Below are 19,809 nucleotides of genomic sequence, written 5' to 3' on the forward strand. Positions count from 1 at the left end.
CTTTCAAACTGTATTGCCGTTCTGTAACAAAACTTTCTCCATCTGCATATTAAAATTAATTTCTTCCTTCGCTAGTGTTGGAGTATGTACTATAAGAACCGACTAAACCAATATTATTAGCTAATTATTATTATTATCTAATTCATAGGTAATAATGGAGAATTTACCTCCCTCTGAAACAAAATCTGAAATGACAAAACTGAATTCAGTTCTCACTTTCATTGCACGCCTGTTCAGTAATTAGACCCACCGACCGCAGTACGAGAGTTTGGCGCCTTCTCCACTGAAAACTTATTGTGTACTGCAAAACAGATGTCACGGCTTTGTATTATACGTACATTACTACATATACAAGGGTTAATACTGTGGTAAGTTATGCCACAGACTTTAAAAAGCTTCAATCATACGAAAGTTGTTCATTGCAAATCCCACAAGCCGTAACCAAAACTATAAACTTGTACTACTAAGAAGTATGCAATACCAATATATGTAATTATAACCATTATTATCATTATTAATAACTGTAAATAATAATAATAATAATAATATTTTTGTATTTGAAATAATATGTAAACATCGTGGTAGCATAAATAACTAAACTATAATAACTTTATTTCATTCATTGTTCTTATACAACAATATTTACAAGTTTGTTGCATGTCCATGTTACAGTGGTATTCCTGTTGTATTTGAAATCCAGTCTAAGAAATAGGTGAGACGGGTATAACCTTGAGGTTTTTGTGGAGGACACTTTCCATCATACCATGAGTAAACTCCAATCTGAACATATCGACCTCCTTCATTCACTAGAAGAGGACCGCCACTGTCTCCCTGAAAATATATTTAAATTTGTTTTAATTATATTGTAATTCTAAAGATGGATTTTCAAATTAGCGTAATCTGGATATTCATTACTACTGAAATATGTGTAAGCAGCATGTTATTAAAAACTGTATAACTTAAATGAATAACTGCGACATGCTCTTCTATACATGAACTACTATATAAGAATCCATAAAATTTAAAGAAGATACTAATAGTTCCATAAATAAACACTAATGATAACAGTTTATTTTTTCGTTATGTTGATTGATTTCATTTGATGAGTTTTAAGACTTTTAAATAATGCTTACAATATCATCTATTACAAACAGACATTTTCTTTAAAAACATAAAGATAAATTGAGAAAATGTTAAAGCAATATTTTTATTCACAATAATAAAATGCTCTAAAATGTACAAAAATATTCTAAAAAGTAAATGAATAGCAATCCTAACTTGAGACAATGAGGATTCTTGTGTTACTAAAGTGATATTCTTGTACTCTATTTTCTTGGCTTGGGACAATGAGGATTCTTGTACTGCTAAGGTGATATTCTTTACTGCTAAAGTGAAAAGAAAGAAAGAAGAGCCAGGAGAAAAAAGCAAAATAGAGATTAAATGCTGATTCGTTTGGAATTTCGAATAAGTATAAAATTATTTAAGTTGAGGACGAGCAGAAACAAGCACTAAGTTGTGTTGGGTACCTTTTGAGTTGTGTGCAGAGTCAGTCAGGTAACGATACGATAGCCAAATTAAACGAATTCCATAGTAAAAATTAATACTGAAATATGGTGCGAATATATAGTCAAGATGTTTAATATGCACATTACTAGTAGACGGAAAAAGCCTGCAGTTGCAATATATGTTGCAGAAACACCTTGCAGCAGGCTAGGAGAAATATTGTAACTAGTATAAATTTGAACTTGATGGAAAAGGATAGAAGTGATAGTGGAAGAATAGGTTTGGCATATTAATTAATAGTATTAACTTAATATTTTGGACTGACAAGATATAGATATGCTATAGTATTTTTCCACTTCATTTTACATAATAATATATTCATAATACTTACATTACATCCACCATCTGTAGCTGCACCTACAGCACAAACTCCCGATGTTCTAACATGATAGTATTTAGAACATTGCTCATTACTAATTACCGTTCTCTCAGTCCACTTGAGGTACTCGCGGAAATGATCTGAAAAATAAACAAATGATCAAGTCTTAATGTATTTAAAAGTGTGGTATACAATCTTCGGTAACCTAGTGACACGAGAGTGTATTTTTGATGCATTAACGCATTACGCTGTTTTGATTTCTACCTTAAACTTTGGTTCCAGGTATTATATAAGCTCGGTACTGAAAAGGGCTTTAAACTTCAAGAAAGAATTACCAGCGTAGTATATTTTAGTGTTTTACGTAAGGACTTACTAATTTAAGTCTTGATTTTGGTTAAAAAAATATTCGGGTGTTTATTTGAACAAAATGTTGACTTATTCCTGTAGTTACTTAACTTTCGTTTGTCTTACATAAATTTATATTTTGTCCAACTTTTATGTTTTAAATCAGTCAGTCAACTCTTTCGTTATGGTTTAAAGTAGTGTTGCACACGAGCTGAGAAATAGCTTTCTTGTCCCATTTTGGTAAGTTTTTGAGAAGTGTTGTCTTAGTTCTGGAAGAATTCTTTCTTTAGCTCAAAGCTTTTCTAATTTCGATTTGTAAAGTCATGTACGATATTTTACATACGAGCTATATTTATTATTGGAATATATTGATCAAAATACCTGCTCATCTTTTAACGTTGAGCAACGATCTTCATTGTGTACAACAATTTTATTAATTTATTGTCTTTTATACTTATGAATTACGTAATAGAAAAACGTTGTTTGAAATCTAACACTTAGGTAAAAAGTGTTGTTAACGGGACTCAAGATGTTGCACTCGGATCATCTCGAAAATGAGAAGAGAATTAATAAGACGCTTTTCGTCTAATGTACAATAGCAGCTTAAAGTTATTTTCGACTCAAAGGAAAGATAATTATATTATCTGCAAATATAAGTTGATAACGTTATTCATTACCTGTGTAAAGTCCCAAAGTCCTCTTCCAATACGACAATTGTCGATAAATTATATCTCATTACGTCTAATTCACTTAATATTACTTCCAATGCAGAGATGTGCATTTATTACTTCTTTCCACGACTTGATTTAAAGTAAGAACTTCTGAATCATGTAAAAAAATGACTTGTTTCTGTTTTTCTTTTCCCTGTGACTAAACTCTAGAACTTACTAATGTCGATTCAAACTAATGTTAGTGGATGGTGTCTACATTACTGACTGAATTGTTGCTGGTATCTACACGTTCCTTACACCGTTTCTTCTATAACAGAAGATGCGTAATATGTATCAGTCTCATCCCAGTTTAATATTTTCCTTCTGTTGATGAATGATGAAAATATGTTTGAAAGTACCTTCGCTAATATTCCCTCAACACTTAATCACCTGTAGTGAAATTCTGTCGTCCGCTGAAAATGTCCATTCTTCTTCCCTCTAATAAGTTGTCCACCTCTTTTTCCAATACATTTAATGCTTCTTTATGTTTATTTTTCTCTATCGATCCATTTTTATCATTCTAATTGTATAGATGTTTACAGAAAATTTCGAATAATGTGTTGGTTATATTCTTATTACCAGACACAGTTTCATCATCTCTCTTCAATTTACTATGCACCCTTCAATCACGTAGTGTTAATTGATTTTCAAACTTCTGTTTCCTTCTTTTGCTATTGCACTTTATTTATTCTAATTATTCTATCGTGTTTGATTTATTCTTTCCTTCTTTAAATCTGCTAATTTCCCTCAACGACAGTTTTATATATTTGGAATCTACTGCATTTGCAGAATTTTTAACCCTCGCACTACCTAGGTATTTTTTGTAGGGGGACTACCAAGAGGGGGTATTTTGTCTTCATCAACTTAAAATAATAAATTTATGAGACACACTAACTTAAAACTCTCAAAATTAACAGAACGTGAGATAAGTTTAACCGCCAAATTCAAAAAGGCGGGATACTGCTATTTACTATACTTCCGTCTAGGAATAACATTACTAAACCTCATTCATATCTCTTATCAACTTTGTGTCCACCAACTTAAAATAGCAAATTTTATGACTAACACACTACCATTTAATTTGAACTACTGTAAGGTGTACGCTTTAGCTAAACATGTTGAGCACTAATTTTTTTTTTTACAATTTTAAAGAACTGATTGGAAGAGTAGATACAAAAAATATACAGAGGGGGTGCACAAAGTACACCTCGTTGGTAGTCCGAGGGTTAAGTCGTCTCCCTTATTCAGTCTGATCCTACTCCTTTAACCGATTTATTGTAGTTTTATTGTTTCATATTTTTTGGTTATTTTTTCTTAAAGAGAGGTATGTAAAAAGACAGCTTTCAAATTACTTATCAATATCACATGCTTTTAACTTTTTGTTGCTCAGTTATTATTTTCTTGCGCCTCATTGCAATGTTCCGCAAACATGGAAGAAGGTAAGAAATTAAATGCAAAAAAAAGTCTTACTTTAGAATGATCACTGCAAAAGTGTAGTTTAATGCTGAAGATTATGTGTTCTAATTTTGATTCTTTATGCGTCAAACTTTTACTCTGAATGTTCTTGTGGGCTCTTCACATGTCGAGAAAATTGACACTCACAAATACTGGTAAAAGTTATCTGAAATCTGTATCATTTGTTTACCTGAGTTTTACATGAAAATTCAACTTTCTTCATAGAGGCTTCATTTCTTAGAAAGTAATTTACTATTTGGTATTTGATTTGACATTCGCCTTCTACCACCGCATGAAAATTGAATACTAATATCAATACTCTTAACTAATGTATATTGAAGTCTGAATGAAGTAGTTATTACAAAAGACAAATTAAAGTAAAATAGATTAAAGTGGTACTGTTAGTATTCATAATCTAAAATACATTAATGCATAAATCGAAGAAAAATATCAAAAGTTGCAGTGGAGTGAAACACAACTCACAATGTCTCGTGTTCTATCCACTCCTATATTAAAAGTACAATTTGACTTACGACTTTCGTCCTTTCCCCATCCAGTTACAACTGCTGAACTTTCGGCAAAATCTCCAGCGTTTCTAGATGGTAGGGCAACAGGTTGAATGGTGTCTACGGCAAAACCAACCATAATTTAGTTTTAATGTGAGATATTTTGAATGAAAGTAACATTTATTTTGTCGAATACTTACTTTATTTACAACAAAACTACGTATTAGATTAAATTGTTTTTGATTGTTATTTTGAATTTTAATGTAATCTCACCTGCTAAAAAAAATCACCATATTGTTTTGTTTACAAAAGCAATAACGTAACCTATTACACCAATTAACGAAAGTTGTTTTGTTGTTTGTATTATGCGTAATATAATCTTATTTTATATGTTTTATATAAGAAACATTTTCAATTGTTTCACAAAGTGCTTCTCACATACGACATATTATCTCTTAACATCTAAACCTTGAGGTCACTTTTCTATAATGGTAGATTTCCATTGACTTGAAAACCACGTGATCATAAATATGTTACTAGTGACATTAAAATTGCAGAACAATAAAAGAAATGTTTTAAAACGTAATAATCGAGACGACCAAAGTAAGAATCGTAGTAGAATGTACTTAGTCGAATTCAGCAATGACCAAATAAAAGTAAAGGAAAAACGTATGGGAAATTTGCGTATTATAAAGTTGAATCTTTCCGACTAAGATTTTCATGTGCTGCAGTGAATTTAGTTTCTATTGCAGGATCGTAGACAGCAAGTTATTCTAGGGGTACCAATGAGTTTAAGGGTTCAGGGTTTTTACATATTAAATGCAAGCCAATATTATTCTTTCAAAGTATGAAAATATTAATAGTTTCTTTTACATAATAATAATAATAATAATAATAATAATAATAATAATAAAGCAAGCGTTAGCAAATATTTTACTAGTTATGATTATCTGATTTCGAATAAGCTTGTTGTGAGTGCCTTGGTTTTAGTTGCAAAATTAATTATGTTGTTCGGGAACACAATCTATTGACTACAATGTATGCAGAAGAGATGAAATCAACCTCACGTTGCTGCCGTACAAATTTAAAAAAGAATAAACTATTTTTCCCTATTTAAATCACGTAAAAAGTTTTCGTTTATTATATAACTTCAAGTATATTTGTATATTATTTTTATGGCATTGTGAATACCAGCTCTCGAAACTTAGTATCAAATCTCCCAAGAATGAAATTATAAACTAACTCATCTTCCCTATAAATTTAAAAAAATACATTCAATGATTGTTTTCGTTCAAAAGTGTTCGATTTTGGTGTAATACGTCTTACATTTTGTTAAAGTCTTTCCAATTATCTCCTCTTTGAGAAGTTAAAATTAGCAAACTATATACTAGTGAATTTACTCTCCTGTCCCTGACTCTCAATTCAATTTCTTCCAGAGTTGCGCGTAAAATTTTCTAAGCTCATTCTGTTTTCATACAATATAATATACGTTTTCTTTGACTGTTGTTCGTAATTCCCAGTGTTTGGGATTAAACTTTGTTACCTTCTCTCAAGTTGTATAGAGATTTTACAATTTCTCCCTCCACCTAAATTTAAAAAATATATTCATCGATTATTTCCGTTATAACTTTTCGATTTTAGTATAATATGTCGTAAAGTTTTGTCAAAGTTTCCCAACCAATCGCCCTGCATAGAGAAAATCAGTAAAGAATAAAGTAGGCTGGTTACTATCTTCACGTGATTTTTTCGAGTTTCACGATGTTTTACATAAAAATTCATTCGGTTTTGTTAGATTATGTTGTACATTCTGTTGACTGTTTTCAGTAATTCTTGTGCTTCAGATTAAAACCAGTTTAGAAAAGACTGTGATTTTAGTTCTTTCAGGTGGTATAGATTAGCCTGACGCTCAAATTAAAATGTGTTTTGTGAAATTGCTTGTTAAGGAAATCTTTGAAGTTGACGAAATTCATTGCATATTTTCTTTTTGATAAGCAATGTTCTTTTGGAAGTGTTTTAGAAAGATCTGTGAAAAATGAAAAGTGTATCTAATCCGTTACAGTTTCTATATGAGATTACATAGCGTGCTGGTTTTATACGAATGGATTTTTTCCCGTAAAAATGTCTAAATATAATTAATAACTAGCTTAACTCGTTTCCCAAATTTCATTGAAACTTGGAATCGCTAAAAGCCAAAACCGATAAACAAATTTCCAGTTTGGGAAAATAAGACCATTTTGATTAGATTGCAGAGAAAATTGTAGACAGCATTTTAAACATTGTTTAATCATAGAAAAAAGCAAAATAATTCAAAGTTAGAAGAGGAAAGAATGAAATCACATCAAAAACCAGATATATTGAGAGTAGGTATTGTCTATTCTTACTATTCAGAAAATAAACAATATGGGATAAGTTTAGACCATCCTTTGTTTAAACACTATTAGAGTCCACATAGTTTGGAATTTGTCATAAATCATTGTAGAAATTTCCTGAAAAATGCTACCTTACAATTAATGAAAGTAAGACAAAGTAATTACCTGTGAAATTGATTGGTTGTGGCAGCTTCAAAAGTGCTAGGTCATTGATTGGAAAATCATACTGAGGGTGTACATGAACCTCCTTTCCCTTTATAACCAAAGACCCAGGATCTTGGCTAGGGTTATATGGATCAAGAGCTCCCAAAGTTACAGTGAACTCATTAGAGTGTCTAAAATGAAAGAAATATATTCAAGTTCAATATAATCAATACATTATGCTGGAAATATGTTTAAAATGTTTCACGATTTGACTAAAACGAATCATCAATTGAAAGCTTCATACAAGGCTGAGCTGCAGAGAAGTAATGAAGTTCTCGGCGTTTCTTAGGTAGATGAAGGAGGGACAGCGAAACTTGATAGTACTCGTTTAATGTTAATTCCGAAAATTTGAAATAAAGTCATAGTAAATGAGTGGTAGGATGTATATACATTCAAGTTCTTCTTTCGATTCAAGGTTATATAAATGTAGATATGAATTTCGTGGGCTTCTGAACTTTCTCTCCATTTACTATTTTCACATTCCACAAACGTCTTTCTTATTAGTATGTAGTCATGTGTTTACTATTTCAATTGCATATGGTACTGTATCTTTATGAATAATTTAAAATATTTTGTTTGAACTGCTTATGATATTTCCGACATCATACAGTATTACAACATTACATCATTACAACATTATATTACAACGTTATACCATTTGCGTAAAATAAATTTCTGCTATTTTTTAATCGTAAATCCTTGTACGTAATCCCTTGTGCAAAATAATGAAATTAACGACATTTTATACTGTGTATCATATATTCACATAATACACAAACTTATGGGAGCATAATAGAGTTTTATTGTCGTGAACGTGTTTCATTGACGTGAAATAACATTTATATTTACTGTGGCATTGAGTCCACAAGTATTTCCAACATTGCTCTGAGTGCATTATTAAGAAACCTTACTTTCTTTAGAATGGAAACAATTTTGTCTTTTCTTGTGCAATTCTTCCTTCTGATCTCATTCTAGTAAGCATACCACAAATTTCCGACAAGAAAGGAGAGTTTCCAGCCAGTCTGAAACGTTTATTTCATTCTCTTGGTAAAGTAGTTTGACTGTTTTTAAAAAGACATATGACACAGTGCTAAGTCTTGCTAAAAATGGCAGATCCATTCCGTAGAAATTATTGAATTTTGGTACTACTCTGAATTGTAGCACGTAGATGTATTTGTTACTGTTTATAGTCCCTTCAATATGAATAAGTAATCTTAGCACTCTGTAAAGAAGTATCTCCCCAAAATATCTTCATTACTGGGTGCTTAACTGTTTGGTAAATGTGTTTTGGTGGAATATACTCGTCTAACGTCTCACGAATGTGTTAAGTCCGAAACTTTTGAATAAAAAAGTGGCTTTAATTACAGAGCCGGTTTTTCATTCTCTAATTTCTGTATTTTCTTGCTCATAGGGTTCCTTCTTTTATCATGGCCTTTATTAATATTTCTTGTTTAACGGCTACCTTCCAACAAACATCGATGCATAGTTTGATCATGAAAGTTAGTTCCTGCATGAATAAGATATTTTGAAGGTCAAAACTATTATTTTTTGGGTTTGGAGAATATGTAATATTTTTTATTCATCATTATAAGCCGTCACCAATAAGATTTCCAAATCTTCTACTACCTACATATCGGTGTGCCACTGAAAAGTAGTCCAGAATAATTTGATATTCCCATTATTTTATGGCATTTGTGTGATGAAAAGTTAAAATGTATAATAAAATATAATTTTCGAAGATCTGTAATCTATCTATCTATCTATCTATCAATTTGTCTATATATATATATATATATATATATATATATATATATTAGTTGTTCGCTATTATCTGCATAGAAATAATTAACATGTGCAAAACATACGATAATTTGCTACAATGCAAGAACACCTCAGTATGTTACTCATGTTAATATGCAAACTTCAAAACATTTAAAAATTACGAATAGTGCATGTATATACATCTAGGCAAAAATGTTTTGATACTCTTAATATTTTCTAGCTGCGCTGCCCCTATCTATCGTCAAGATAGGTTACTATCATGCGTTGGTAGCTTGAACTCTTGCTGGAAACAACTAATAAGACTTAATAGAAACACAAGGTATGGTTAAAGCAAAACATGAACTTAAAACGGTATAGTTTCGAACTTACACACAATGTCCAGCTGTCAAAATCCATTCTTCATTGAGAAGAGTACCTCCACAGTAGCAGCAACCCACTTGGTAAGCCACCATAAAGGGAAACTGGCCTCGTTCGGCAAGATGACCGCCAGCAATTCTCTCATCTTTTCAGAAAATAAGAAAAAATAAGATAATATTAAAATAAATTTTTTTAAACCATTCTTTATTAGAGAATAAACAGTATGAAATATTAAAGCTAACTGACTTTACAACATATGAAATCCGCACTTGACTCCAGCATTAACAAAACTTTTCATTGACTTATCTACTTACGTTAGTCAATTGGATTCAGTTTCTAATTTAAATTCCTATTTCTGCGAAATTGAATTTTTTCACCGCGTTCGTGTGTGCCAGTTGTGAGCTGGTCGTCGCGAAAGAGGTGCTGTTGGTAGTGTTCGTCGGATTTAGTGTTTCTCGCAAGATGACTGAACGAATTGAGCAAAGATACTGCATCAAATTCTGTCAAAGGCTGGGTGATTCTCAAAGCCAAACAATTCGTAAGATTCAGCAGGTGTTTGGAGAAGATGCGATGGGTGTAACCCAAATTAAACAATGGTTCAACCGATTCAAAGATGGCCGCACATCAGTCGAGAGTGAGCAGCGTAGCGGCAGGCCCCAAACTGCTCGGAATGCAGCTGTTGTTGAGCGGGTGCGAAATTTGGTGATGGCAGATCGCCGTTTGACAGTGCGGGAGATTGCAGAAGATGTTGGAGTGAGTAAAGATTCTGCACATGCAATTTTGCGTGACGATTTGAACATGAAACGAGTGGCTGCTAAATTTGTACCCAAGTTGTTGTCTCAGGAACAAAAAGACACTCGTTTTGACGTTGCACAAGACCTTCTGGAGACCACCAACACTCATCCTGTGTATCTGAATACCGTGATAACTGGAGATGAGTCATGGGTGTACGGGTACGACTCAGAAACAAAACAACAATCGTCTCAATGGAAGCATCCCGATTCTCCAAGGCCGAAGAAAGCGCGGCAGGTGTGAAGCAAAATCAAGGTGTTGCTGACTGTTTTCTTCGATGCCCGTGGAATTGTGCATCACGAGTACGCACCGGAAGGACAAACAGTGACAAAGGAGTACTATCAAGATGTTCTCAGGCGACTCCGTGACGCAGTCCGGAGCAAAAGACCAGACATGTGGACAGCGAAGAACTGACACGTCCATCATGACAACGCCCCAGCACATTCATCCCAATTGATCCACACGTTCTTAGCCAAACATCTAATTACAACCGTTCGCCAACCTCCCTACTCTCCAGACCTGGCTCCTTGTGACTTCTGGTTGTTTCCAAAATTGAAGACGCCTCTGAAGGGATCCCGTTTTGAGAGTAGAGAAGACATAATGCGGAACACGACGACGGAGCTGAACAATATTCCAAAAGAAGACTTCAAGCGGTGTTTCCAGCAGTGGAAGGATCGGTGGGCTAAGTGTGTGGAAGCACAAGGGGCCTACTTTGAAGGGGATTAGGGTCCCAGATCTGTCAGGTATTCGCAACTATTTTTCTGGCCAAAGGTCGGATACTTTTTAGACAGCCCTCGTACGTTCATTAACATTTACTTCTACTTGTAAGGAATATACAATCAACCGTCCTTTTCTCATTATAACAAGAGCAAATATTTAATTTATATACACTGAAGGAAAATGTATAGAAACTTCAATAATCAAGGACAATATATCACTCCATAGAAAAGTGAAAGTGCTAATTGGTGAAAACAGTGTGTTTTTCTAGTTCGAACGAATTGTTTCTGTAGCTATTAGGGTAACATTCTTTGATTGAATTGGTTTAAAAATAAATGTAAAAAAAGATGTAAATAATGTTTGTAGTAACTGTTCTCAAAAAGTAATGGTGGAAACTTAGTGGAACAACAATACCATTATTAGTTCACAGATAAACTAAACCTTTATGTAAAGTTTCAGTTTTTAAAGTTAAAGAGATCTTTCATGCAGGAAGTTACGCGGAACAAGGTTTTATTTTAGACTTTTAAATTCGAGAGGAAATAGGTTCAAAAAGTTATACAAAACTTTATTTCAAATAGATTGACGCGATAAAAAGAAAGAAAGAAAAATAACTCAAGATAAATGTTGTCAGCAACGTTTTGGCAGCTCAACGTTAACTTGATAATCTATGTTAGTTCAACGTATTTTCCTTTTCTCAGTCAATTCTCAATTGTTCCGGCCAGAAATCAACGCGATCCATATTAAGTAAGCTGATAAAAATCACGTTCCAGAGTTGATGTGCTTCCTTAATATGAGTCGAAACTTAAAAAGATCCTACTAAAATATCACACAGAAAATTAATCTCAAACAAATAAGAAAACACGGTTTTCGAAAAAGATTAGCATTGCTTAAAGCAAATGTACAGGTAAAGTGATAAAAATTGTTTTAACGTATATTGTCGCACACACTCACAAATGGAAGTTTTATCACCTTCAGTGCTCACTATAAGTTTAATGTGCTCGCATTCGACGTGGGATTTCCGCGTTCCATTTTCAGTTGAAACCCGTATGGTGTGGATTCCACCTTAAGTTGGAGTTCGGCCTCTCACACAGAGTAGGTGTGAAAGGGACGCTAAACTTCAAATAAACCAATGAACCATGTTTAATTTAAGAAGAAACATTAAATGTAAAATGAATGTTATTTTGATTTCTCATAATGTAAAGTAAGTTTGTGAATAGTTGTCAGTAACCGTACAAATAAACCTATTTACCTCCTTTCGTTTTACGTAGCGGCTTCACGAACTCTGATGAAGATAGCGTTCCCTGCAACAATAAAAATTTGTTCGTTAAATCATTATCTTAATTCTCTTTACGAAGCACCAATTTGTCAGTTTGTCACTAATGCTAATTTGCAAATTTCAAAACTTTTAAGAGTTACGAGTTGGATAAACATTTAGATACTTTCTATCATTCTTAAAACGTAAGACGTTTCAGACTGTCAGTCAGGCTAATTCCTAATAGCTCACAGTCAGGCTAACACTAGTCATGCTGCGCTGCTTCATACCTGATGACAAGAGAAGTCTATAACAACCAGGCAATTACGAGACGATCATAAGGGATAGGAGGAATAACTGTCAGTTTGTAAACTAATTTCTTCAGACAAAATTTATGACTCTTTATAACTAAAAACCTTAGGGTTCTGCAGATTGATAAAAATATCTATGATAGATAATGATTAATAATATAGTGTACAATAAGCTCGGACGTAAGAGAGATCATATTGTGAGCTTACGCAAAGCAGGAATAATAGGACACGACGGAGCTGTAGGCCGATTTAATAAAAGTAAACAACCTTAATAATGACATATCAATACAAACGTTCTACCAGAAACTATGTTTAAAAAACCTCTTTGAATATTCTTCAAAATCAATGTTGCCCTTGAGGAATGGAAAGTTTTCATCTATGCATTTTTGCGGTGAAAGTAACATTACGAAGATACTGAAGAAATGTGACTAATATTGCTTCCAGCTCGAAGGATTAGGTTTCTCTTTCGGATGTGTTTAGGTTGTCTATTTGGAAGTTTTTTTACGATATGTTTATTGCATTGTATATAATTCAAGATCTATTCGCTATGTTTATACAGTATGTCAAAGCATATGATGATTAAAAAGCCACAGAACCCATGGAAATATTATTCAATATTGCATTGATATGCAATTTGTCTTGGTGAAAATTCCGGGGTCATTGGACACGCTCTAGGTTTACCTGAATTTGACTTACAGACGCCTCATGTTTGATTTATTTGGTGTTGCTTTCCCGAGATGTACCTCTTCATAGTGAGACACGGATGTACTCTTCCTCAATAAAACTAATATTTCCAATGTCCACTAGTAATAGAACAGATCATACGAGCATTATGACCTGTGACCCGGAGGAAGTAAGACCCATGACCCACTAGAAACGATAATTCAGGCAAACAGAAGAATCGGAATGACCCAGTTTGACATATCGTGATACTGACAGACCCAATGATCCTAAGCGACCGGTCTCACTGGACGAACCCATGATTCGGGCAGACGCGGTGGTATTCAGACAAACCCATGACTCAAGGTAATTTGGTGAGGCACGCAGAAGGGAAAAAATGGTCAATTGTTCATAGACATGGCTTTATGTAAGAGATTCCTAATGTTATTTAACAGACACGATCCCCTCCTTTGTCTCTCTCTCTCTCTCTGTGTGTGTGTGTGTTTCTTCAGATATAAGTATATTATTACTTCATATTAACATTCCAGTTTATTTATATTACTGGACTTAATTTCATGGACCTGGGCCTGAAATAATGGTGTTTTTGGTCTGAAACTTTAAAGCCTAAGATGCACACCACTATATAATTTTTCTATATGCTCGCAAATAGAAAAGATACATACTTAATAATGGAGATTATAAATTAAAATTCTTTTTTAAAAGTGGCTGAAAATGTATGTTGTACTCTTTTACATGCTCGGAAAAACAATCACATTATCTGTCTTATTCATCTAACATAAAGTAGTACTTTTTCAGTACCACAGCTGTCATATAGTGTTCCAAATTAAGGACGATACAATATCAGAAATATCAATAAACAGCAACATTATACTGTTGTAACAGTAGTAATGTAAATGAGAAGTAGGGAGTAATGCACATGTTAAGTATCTTAGTGTAATACTACAGTCACTTTATGTGTGATGATTAAATTAACGAAATTAACCTAACGAATCAAAATTAAATTAAACTAACGAGTCAAAATAATAAAGAAATAAAAAATGACATTTTTTGAAACTTGTTAGTTTCGAAAAGGTATTGTAATATGTATTACATCCAATTACGTATATAATTTTCATTAGAGATAAAGATTTTAGGCTAGTTAGATTAATTTGATTTGAGAGAAATAAAGAAAATACTAAAATTTAATATGTTACTTTAAATTACATATAAAGTAATTTAAAGAATATTTTTTGCTAATTTTCTCCTTATACATTACAATACTTTTGTACGTGAAGTTACAACAAAATTATATAATTTTAGCAGTGTTGCAACCTTATTGATTTTAAAAATTGCTCTAATATAATTTGAGATTTTAAATTGCTATAAACTGAAGTATGATATTGAAATTGATTGAATACCATATATATAATTTGATGAGATAATTACCTAACCAGTTCTCGAAATAATGCTTTTTAAGAAAATCAAATATTCAATCCCTTGTAACTTTGTTCATAATCATTCGAAATCCATCATAACATGGTCACTAAGGCATATCGAATGTGCATTGTCCCGTCAGTTTAAGGTGCGTAATTGCTGCCAAAATATTTGAACAAAATTATTTACACGTATTTGAATGTAATTATACATTCCTGTTTAAGACTATTCTAAAAATATCTATGATCCCCGTCTTCTATGTATATAAAAATAAATGTAACGGTGTCTCTTAATTTCTTCTAGACAGCTGAACCGATTTGACGACTTTTGGTACCTGACTTGTTTCTTGTTTATCTTGAATTTCTATTATGTTACGTAGATGAAAATGAGAATTCTAAGCGTGAGAAGAAAGGTTTGAATTTATGCGAAAAAATTGCGTTTCTGATGATCCTTTAAAAGAAGACCTTGGTACATCAATTATTCCTTTAAAGTAAGCTGACCTGTGTACCAGCGAGTTTAAGAATTCCCGTCTTAATGGGGGGCTAGGGAGCATCATCTATCGTTATACAGATGGTATTATGTTTATCTCTTCTTAGACCACTGAACACATTTTGAGGACAGGACCATGGTGCGAACTAGGTTTCTATTATGTGATTTTGATTAAGATTCTTGTCCTAAGGGGAAATAAGAGGGCTGCAGAATTTAGTATATCACGATCCTCTCAACTTAAAGAAAAAGAAAAGTGCTATATTAATTCTTCGTCTATATTAACAAATGATTCTACCAAATTAATTTAAAAAAATACACTTCTATGAGTTAATATGTATTAATCCTTCCGTCCGAGTCTTCGAAATGCTTCTTCGTCGAAAAGCGACACATCAAAATACATACATGCCTACAATAATACTTTAAATATTAGGTTATTCCTGTAAAGTAAAAGTGAATACAATATTTAAACAATATATTTATAAATTGTGTGAAATTAGGTCATTGGGTGTCTAAATATGCAGTTACATAAATAATAATTATCAAATTTAAATATGGTCACAGCATTTTACCTATATTGAAATAATTAAATTGAAAAAATTACAGTTCTCAATTACATCTAAATCCTTATGATATTTTTAAATAGGCAAATTGGAGAAGTAGCATATGGTGTATTTTCATAACCCTTTATTATTACGTTTAGTATGAACTATGAATTATACGTATACATCAATATTAAGAGTCTTCCTACTTTCTCTTTCTCTCTCTAGATAATTTAAAAACAATAAACAATATTTATGAAAATGGAAATTGAGTAACACATTATGTACAAAAATACGAATAAATCCACATTAAGCACATGAATTAAGAGTTACTTTACGTATATTCCTACAAACTACAAGTTCGGGTACACAGTTTACGATTTGATCGTGACTTAACTTTATTTTCCGTGTAGAAAGAATTCACAACTACAATTAATTTATTTGTCAATATTTTGTACGTTTTAAGTGGTACGTTCCTCGAACTTATTATTCTCCTAGACTCTCGTTATTGGTTTTTAATCAGAATCCTCCATAAAAAGAAAAAAATTTGATATACTTCTGTTGCTGTCACGTGAGTCCCGGTTAACACAATACTTTGGTAACTTTAATTAATGTCTATTGTGCATATTCTATCAGAAAAGCGGTTTATGTGTTCGACGATATAAGATACTTCTAATCTTTGACGAAGTGTCTATTTATGTAGGCAAAAGTGAAACCGCAAGTGTTTTCAATTAAACCTAATAAAGTTGTCTACAATAAAGGTTCCTGTTGCGTCCGTTCCTATGACTATTCAGAACGGAATTTTGTAGAACGTAGATAACAATATCTTAAAAAAAATTATATACTATAATATAATTTGAATTTGATTATATCTATAATATCTAGATATAAATCTCAATTTACCAAAGATTATTATCAAAATCAGTTTAATTAATATATATACTATATTCGCTCATAAGCTTCAGATAAGTTACTTTAGAATATATATTAATTTTGGAATAAATTACCTGAATAAGACCAAAGTAAATGGCAGTTGCGAAAAGGATATTCTTCATGTTAACAGTGTAATTTTTAGAAATGTGCGTTAACGTACTAATCTGTATCTCTTATTTAGCTTTATATATACTTCTAACTATAAGGAAATTATTTACAAATACTTAAACTATGAAGTCAGTGAGTAACATGATTCTAAGAGTTAAATCAATAAATCATAATTACTTCCTTTAGATCGATACTCAAAAATGATTGCATTGCTTTAGGATTTAGATTACATTTCTTTAGATGGAATTTACTTTTGTTTCTACTCGGTGTGTATTGATAATGGTCCTATCAAAGTAGTAATCTATTTGAAGCTACACGTCACGAAGTTTGATGACCTTTACGTACACAATACTTAGGTCGTCGTTCTCTGATCTGAACACCTCAAAAATCTCAAGCATGGACGTTATTCTTTTACAACAAAAGCGTTTAGTTCATTATTGACGTTCTCCCGAAGAACAGGGGCCGCGGTGGCTCAGTGGTAGGGCGTTCACCTCTGGTGCTTTGGGTCCGCGTTCGATGCCAGGCCCCGCCTCTGGTGCTTTGGGTCCGCGTTCGAACTTTGTAATGGACAAACACCTTATGCGTGGGTTTTCTCGGGGTTCTGCCGTTTCCTCCCACTTTCTTCATTCTACCATTTCATTCATTTTTCATAATCACCGTCTTTTTTAGCCTACCCGGCATACCCGTGGGACGTAAAACTCAAAGATTTCATTTCAATTCATTTCATTTCTCCCGAACAACAGAAACAGTTACATTGTTCAATTTGATTAGAGTTTAGAGCCACTTTTAGCAGTGCGGCTATATAAGACCTACATTTTAACGTGTGATCCGAACCACAATCCCATGACCTCCCACCTGGAATCGAGCCCATGTCTCCCACGCACAATGTGTGAATGCTAGCGTCTTAGCCACAAGGGAGCTCTTTTCTGTAGATCAAGAAATCAAGTGAGGGCAATAAAAATTATCTTCAAACTAGCCTTTGTTTTGCTCAACAATGTACAAGGCTGTAGTATTCTACTACATGTGACCATGCTTAAATTTTATAATTGTGGAATATGTTTCCTTCGAAAATATCTTGTATAACGTTTGTATTATTGTACTATTATCAAACAATTAAACGCATGTTTTTGCTAGATAGTATAGTCTGCCCCTTCCTGCTATGGGTGGTACGAAAATAGAATACTACACATTATTGCATCGACAGTAGATTCCTTATTTTCTGATCAGTTAAAACAATATTCCTGGACACCGTAGAGATTTTTTTTTTTTTTTTTTTTTGCATTGGACGAAAACCACATACAATGAACCCAATAAAACGAAACAAGGAAATAGATTTGATGTAATGTACTTTGCCTCTCTTGACAAATTACTCAATGTATCGCTTCCTATGTAAGAAGGGTATCTGTGGTGTAACATATATAACAACGTGGACTCGAGATCGTGGAGTTCTCATATTGATTCCAGCTGAAGAGATATATTTTGTTTTCTTTACCACAATTATTATTATTATTTTTTTCACAGTTTTTGAATCATACGAGAAATTCAAATATGTAGAAAAACATTTTACTTTGGCAGGGACATTAGAACTTGGAAATATATTCGTTTCTTGTAGTCCAAACCATGTACAATGGATTGTAAATAGTATTTATCGTTCCTTTCATAAGCAATGTCCATTATGTTGTCATCAGCAACGCACTACACTATAGATCTTGAAGTCACAAGCTCAGTTTTCAACAAAGAAACATTATTTTATTTCTATAAGGACAAAAGGAGGAAAGAAAAGTCACATTACCGAAGCTATTGATAAGAATAGGAGAGATGTGTGTCAGATACTTCTTAGGTTTACGCAAGAAAATAATCATATTATTGCGTTTATAGATTTATAAAAAGAACTATTATTTCATGATAAGAAATAGAGTATAAATATTTCTTAGCTGAAAGCAGTAATGAACTTTGTTTCGCCCTTATTTCAAGCAGGAAGATGAGGTGGCATTTTAAATAGAATACTTTTTGTGACTAGAGTAGAAAGTTCGATTACTAGTTGTAATTTGTGTGGTTTCTATAACGCTTTATTAACTGTGTATGATTCTACTAATAATAAGCTAATAATAATTTATTGAAGAAATTACAAGTGAAATTCCAATTCGAAGCCAGCTGTGTAAATTGTAAATTTGGACAGCGATCGGACCAACGAAGCAGAACTAATGTACGTATAACTCTTGTAACAAATCAATCAATTTTCCTCTTGTATCTATTGTTCCTCCTGGAGTATTGGGTAGCAAGGTAGTCTGGAGATCAGGAGTTCCGCGAATCGATTCTCAGTCACACCGTACACTTTTTGATTTTTCAGAAAATGTAGAAAATGTAAGAAATTAAAACGTTTTCGCGTTCCGTGAAATCTGGAGCTCGCCTGAAACAAAATTAATTGCCATTACGTGACTTGTTAGAAAAAACAATTAAATAGTGGAAGGATGTGTTATCTGTGCTTACGAACGCGAGTGGAATTGAATGAAGTAATCAACATATTTGTGTTCTTTTGCAATACTTTCATCCTGAAGAATTCGGTTTAATCTTAATAAAGAGAGGAATAAAGCATAACTGTAATACATTAAGGAAAAATAAACTCTCTAAATTTTTATGAGCACGAGATTAATTCTTGTCTGCGTTTAGAACCATAAACATGGAATAATGAAATAAATTAAAACATTTCTCTTTGACACATTAAAAAAATAGTTACTTAGCTATTAAAATATAAAAACACATCAATGGTGAATACGGACTATATATATATTAATCCCTTGGAAAATGGGGCATCGACTGGTATGGGACGTCACATGTGTAGACACATTTGCACCTTCGCATTCAGCTTCATCATGTAAAGACGTAGGAAATGCAGCTGAGACAGCCTGTAAGCGAAAACACGAAATATTCCAAACGAAAAGAAGATAATATGTTCATTGCCTT

General features: G+C 32.7%; 1 protein-coding gene across 1 annotated transcript; it reads right to left on the reverse strand.

Moving 5' to 3' along the window:
• Positions 1–582: 582 nt before the first annotated feature.
• Positions 583–16,882, reverse strand: LOC145678636 (epithelial serine protease-like). The gene is made up of 7 exons (XM_081749003.1): positions 16,812–16,882; positions 12,369–12,420; positions 9,623–9,755; positions 7,433–7,602; positions 4,926–5,018; positions 1,895–2,022; positions 583–831 (listed from the first exon to the last, which is right to left on the reverse strand). The coding sequence occupies exons 1-7, from the start codon at positions 16,857–16,859 to the stop codon at positions 667–669; spliced, it is 789 nt and encodes a 262-aa protein (XP_081605129.1). The 5' UTR covers positions 16,860–16,882; the 3' UTR covers positions 583–666.
• Between the last annotated feature and the right edge of the window lie 2,927 nt (positions 16,883–19,809).

Source organism: Thermobia domestica, chromosome 2 (genome assembly GCF_964235325.1).
Source record: "Thermobia domestica chromosome 2, izTheDome1.hap1.1, whole genome shotgun sequence".
NCBI lineage: Eukaryota > Metazoa > Arthropoda > Insecta > Zygentoma > Lepismatidae > Thermobia > Thermobia domestica.

Coding starts and splice junctions, on each gene's coding strand:
- LOC145678636 (XM_081749003.1), bottom strand. CDS start 16,859: ATGAAGAATATCCTTTTCGCAACTGCCATTTACTTTGGTCTTATTCAG. Junction 9,756..12,368: donor GCTACGTAAAACGAAAGGAG/GTAAATAGGTTT, acceptor TTTTCTGAAAAG/ATGAGAGAATTGCTGGCGGT. Junction 2,023..4,925: donor ATGGGGAAAGGACGAAAGTC/GTAAGTCAAATT, acceptor TTTATTTTTCAG/ATCATTTCCGCGAGTACCTC.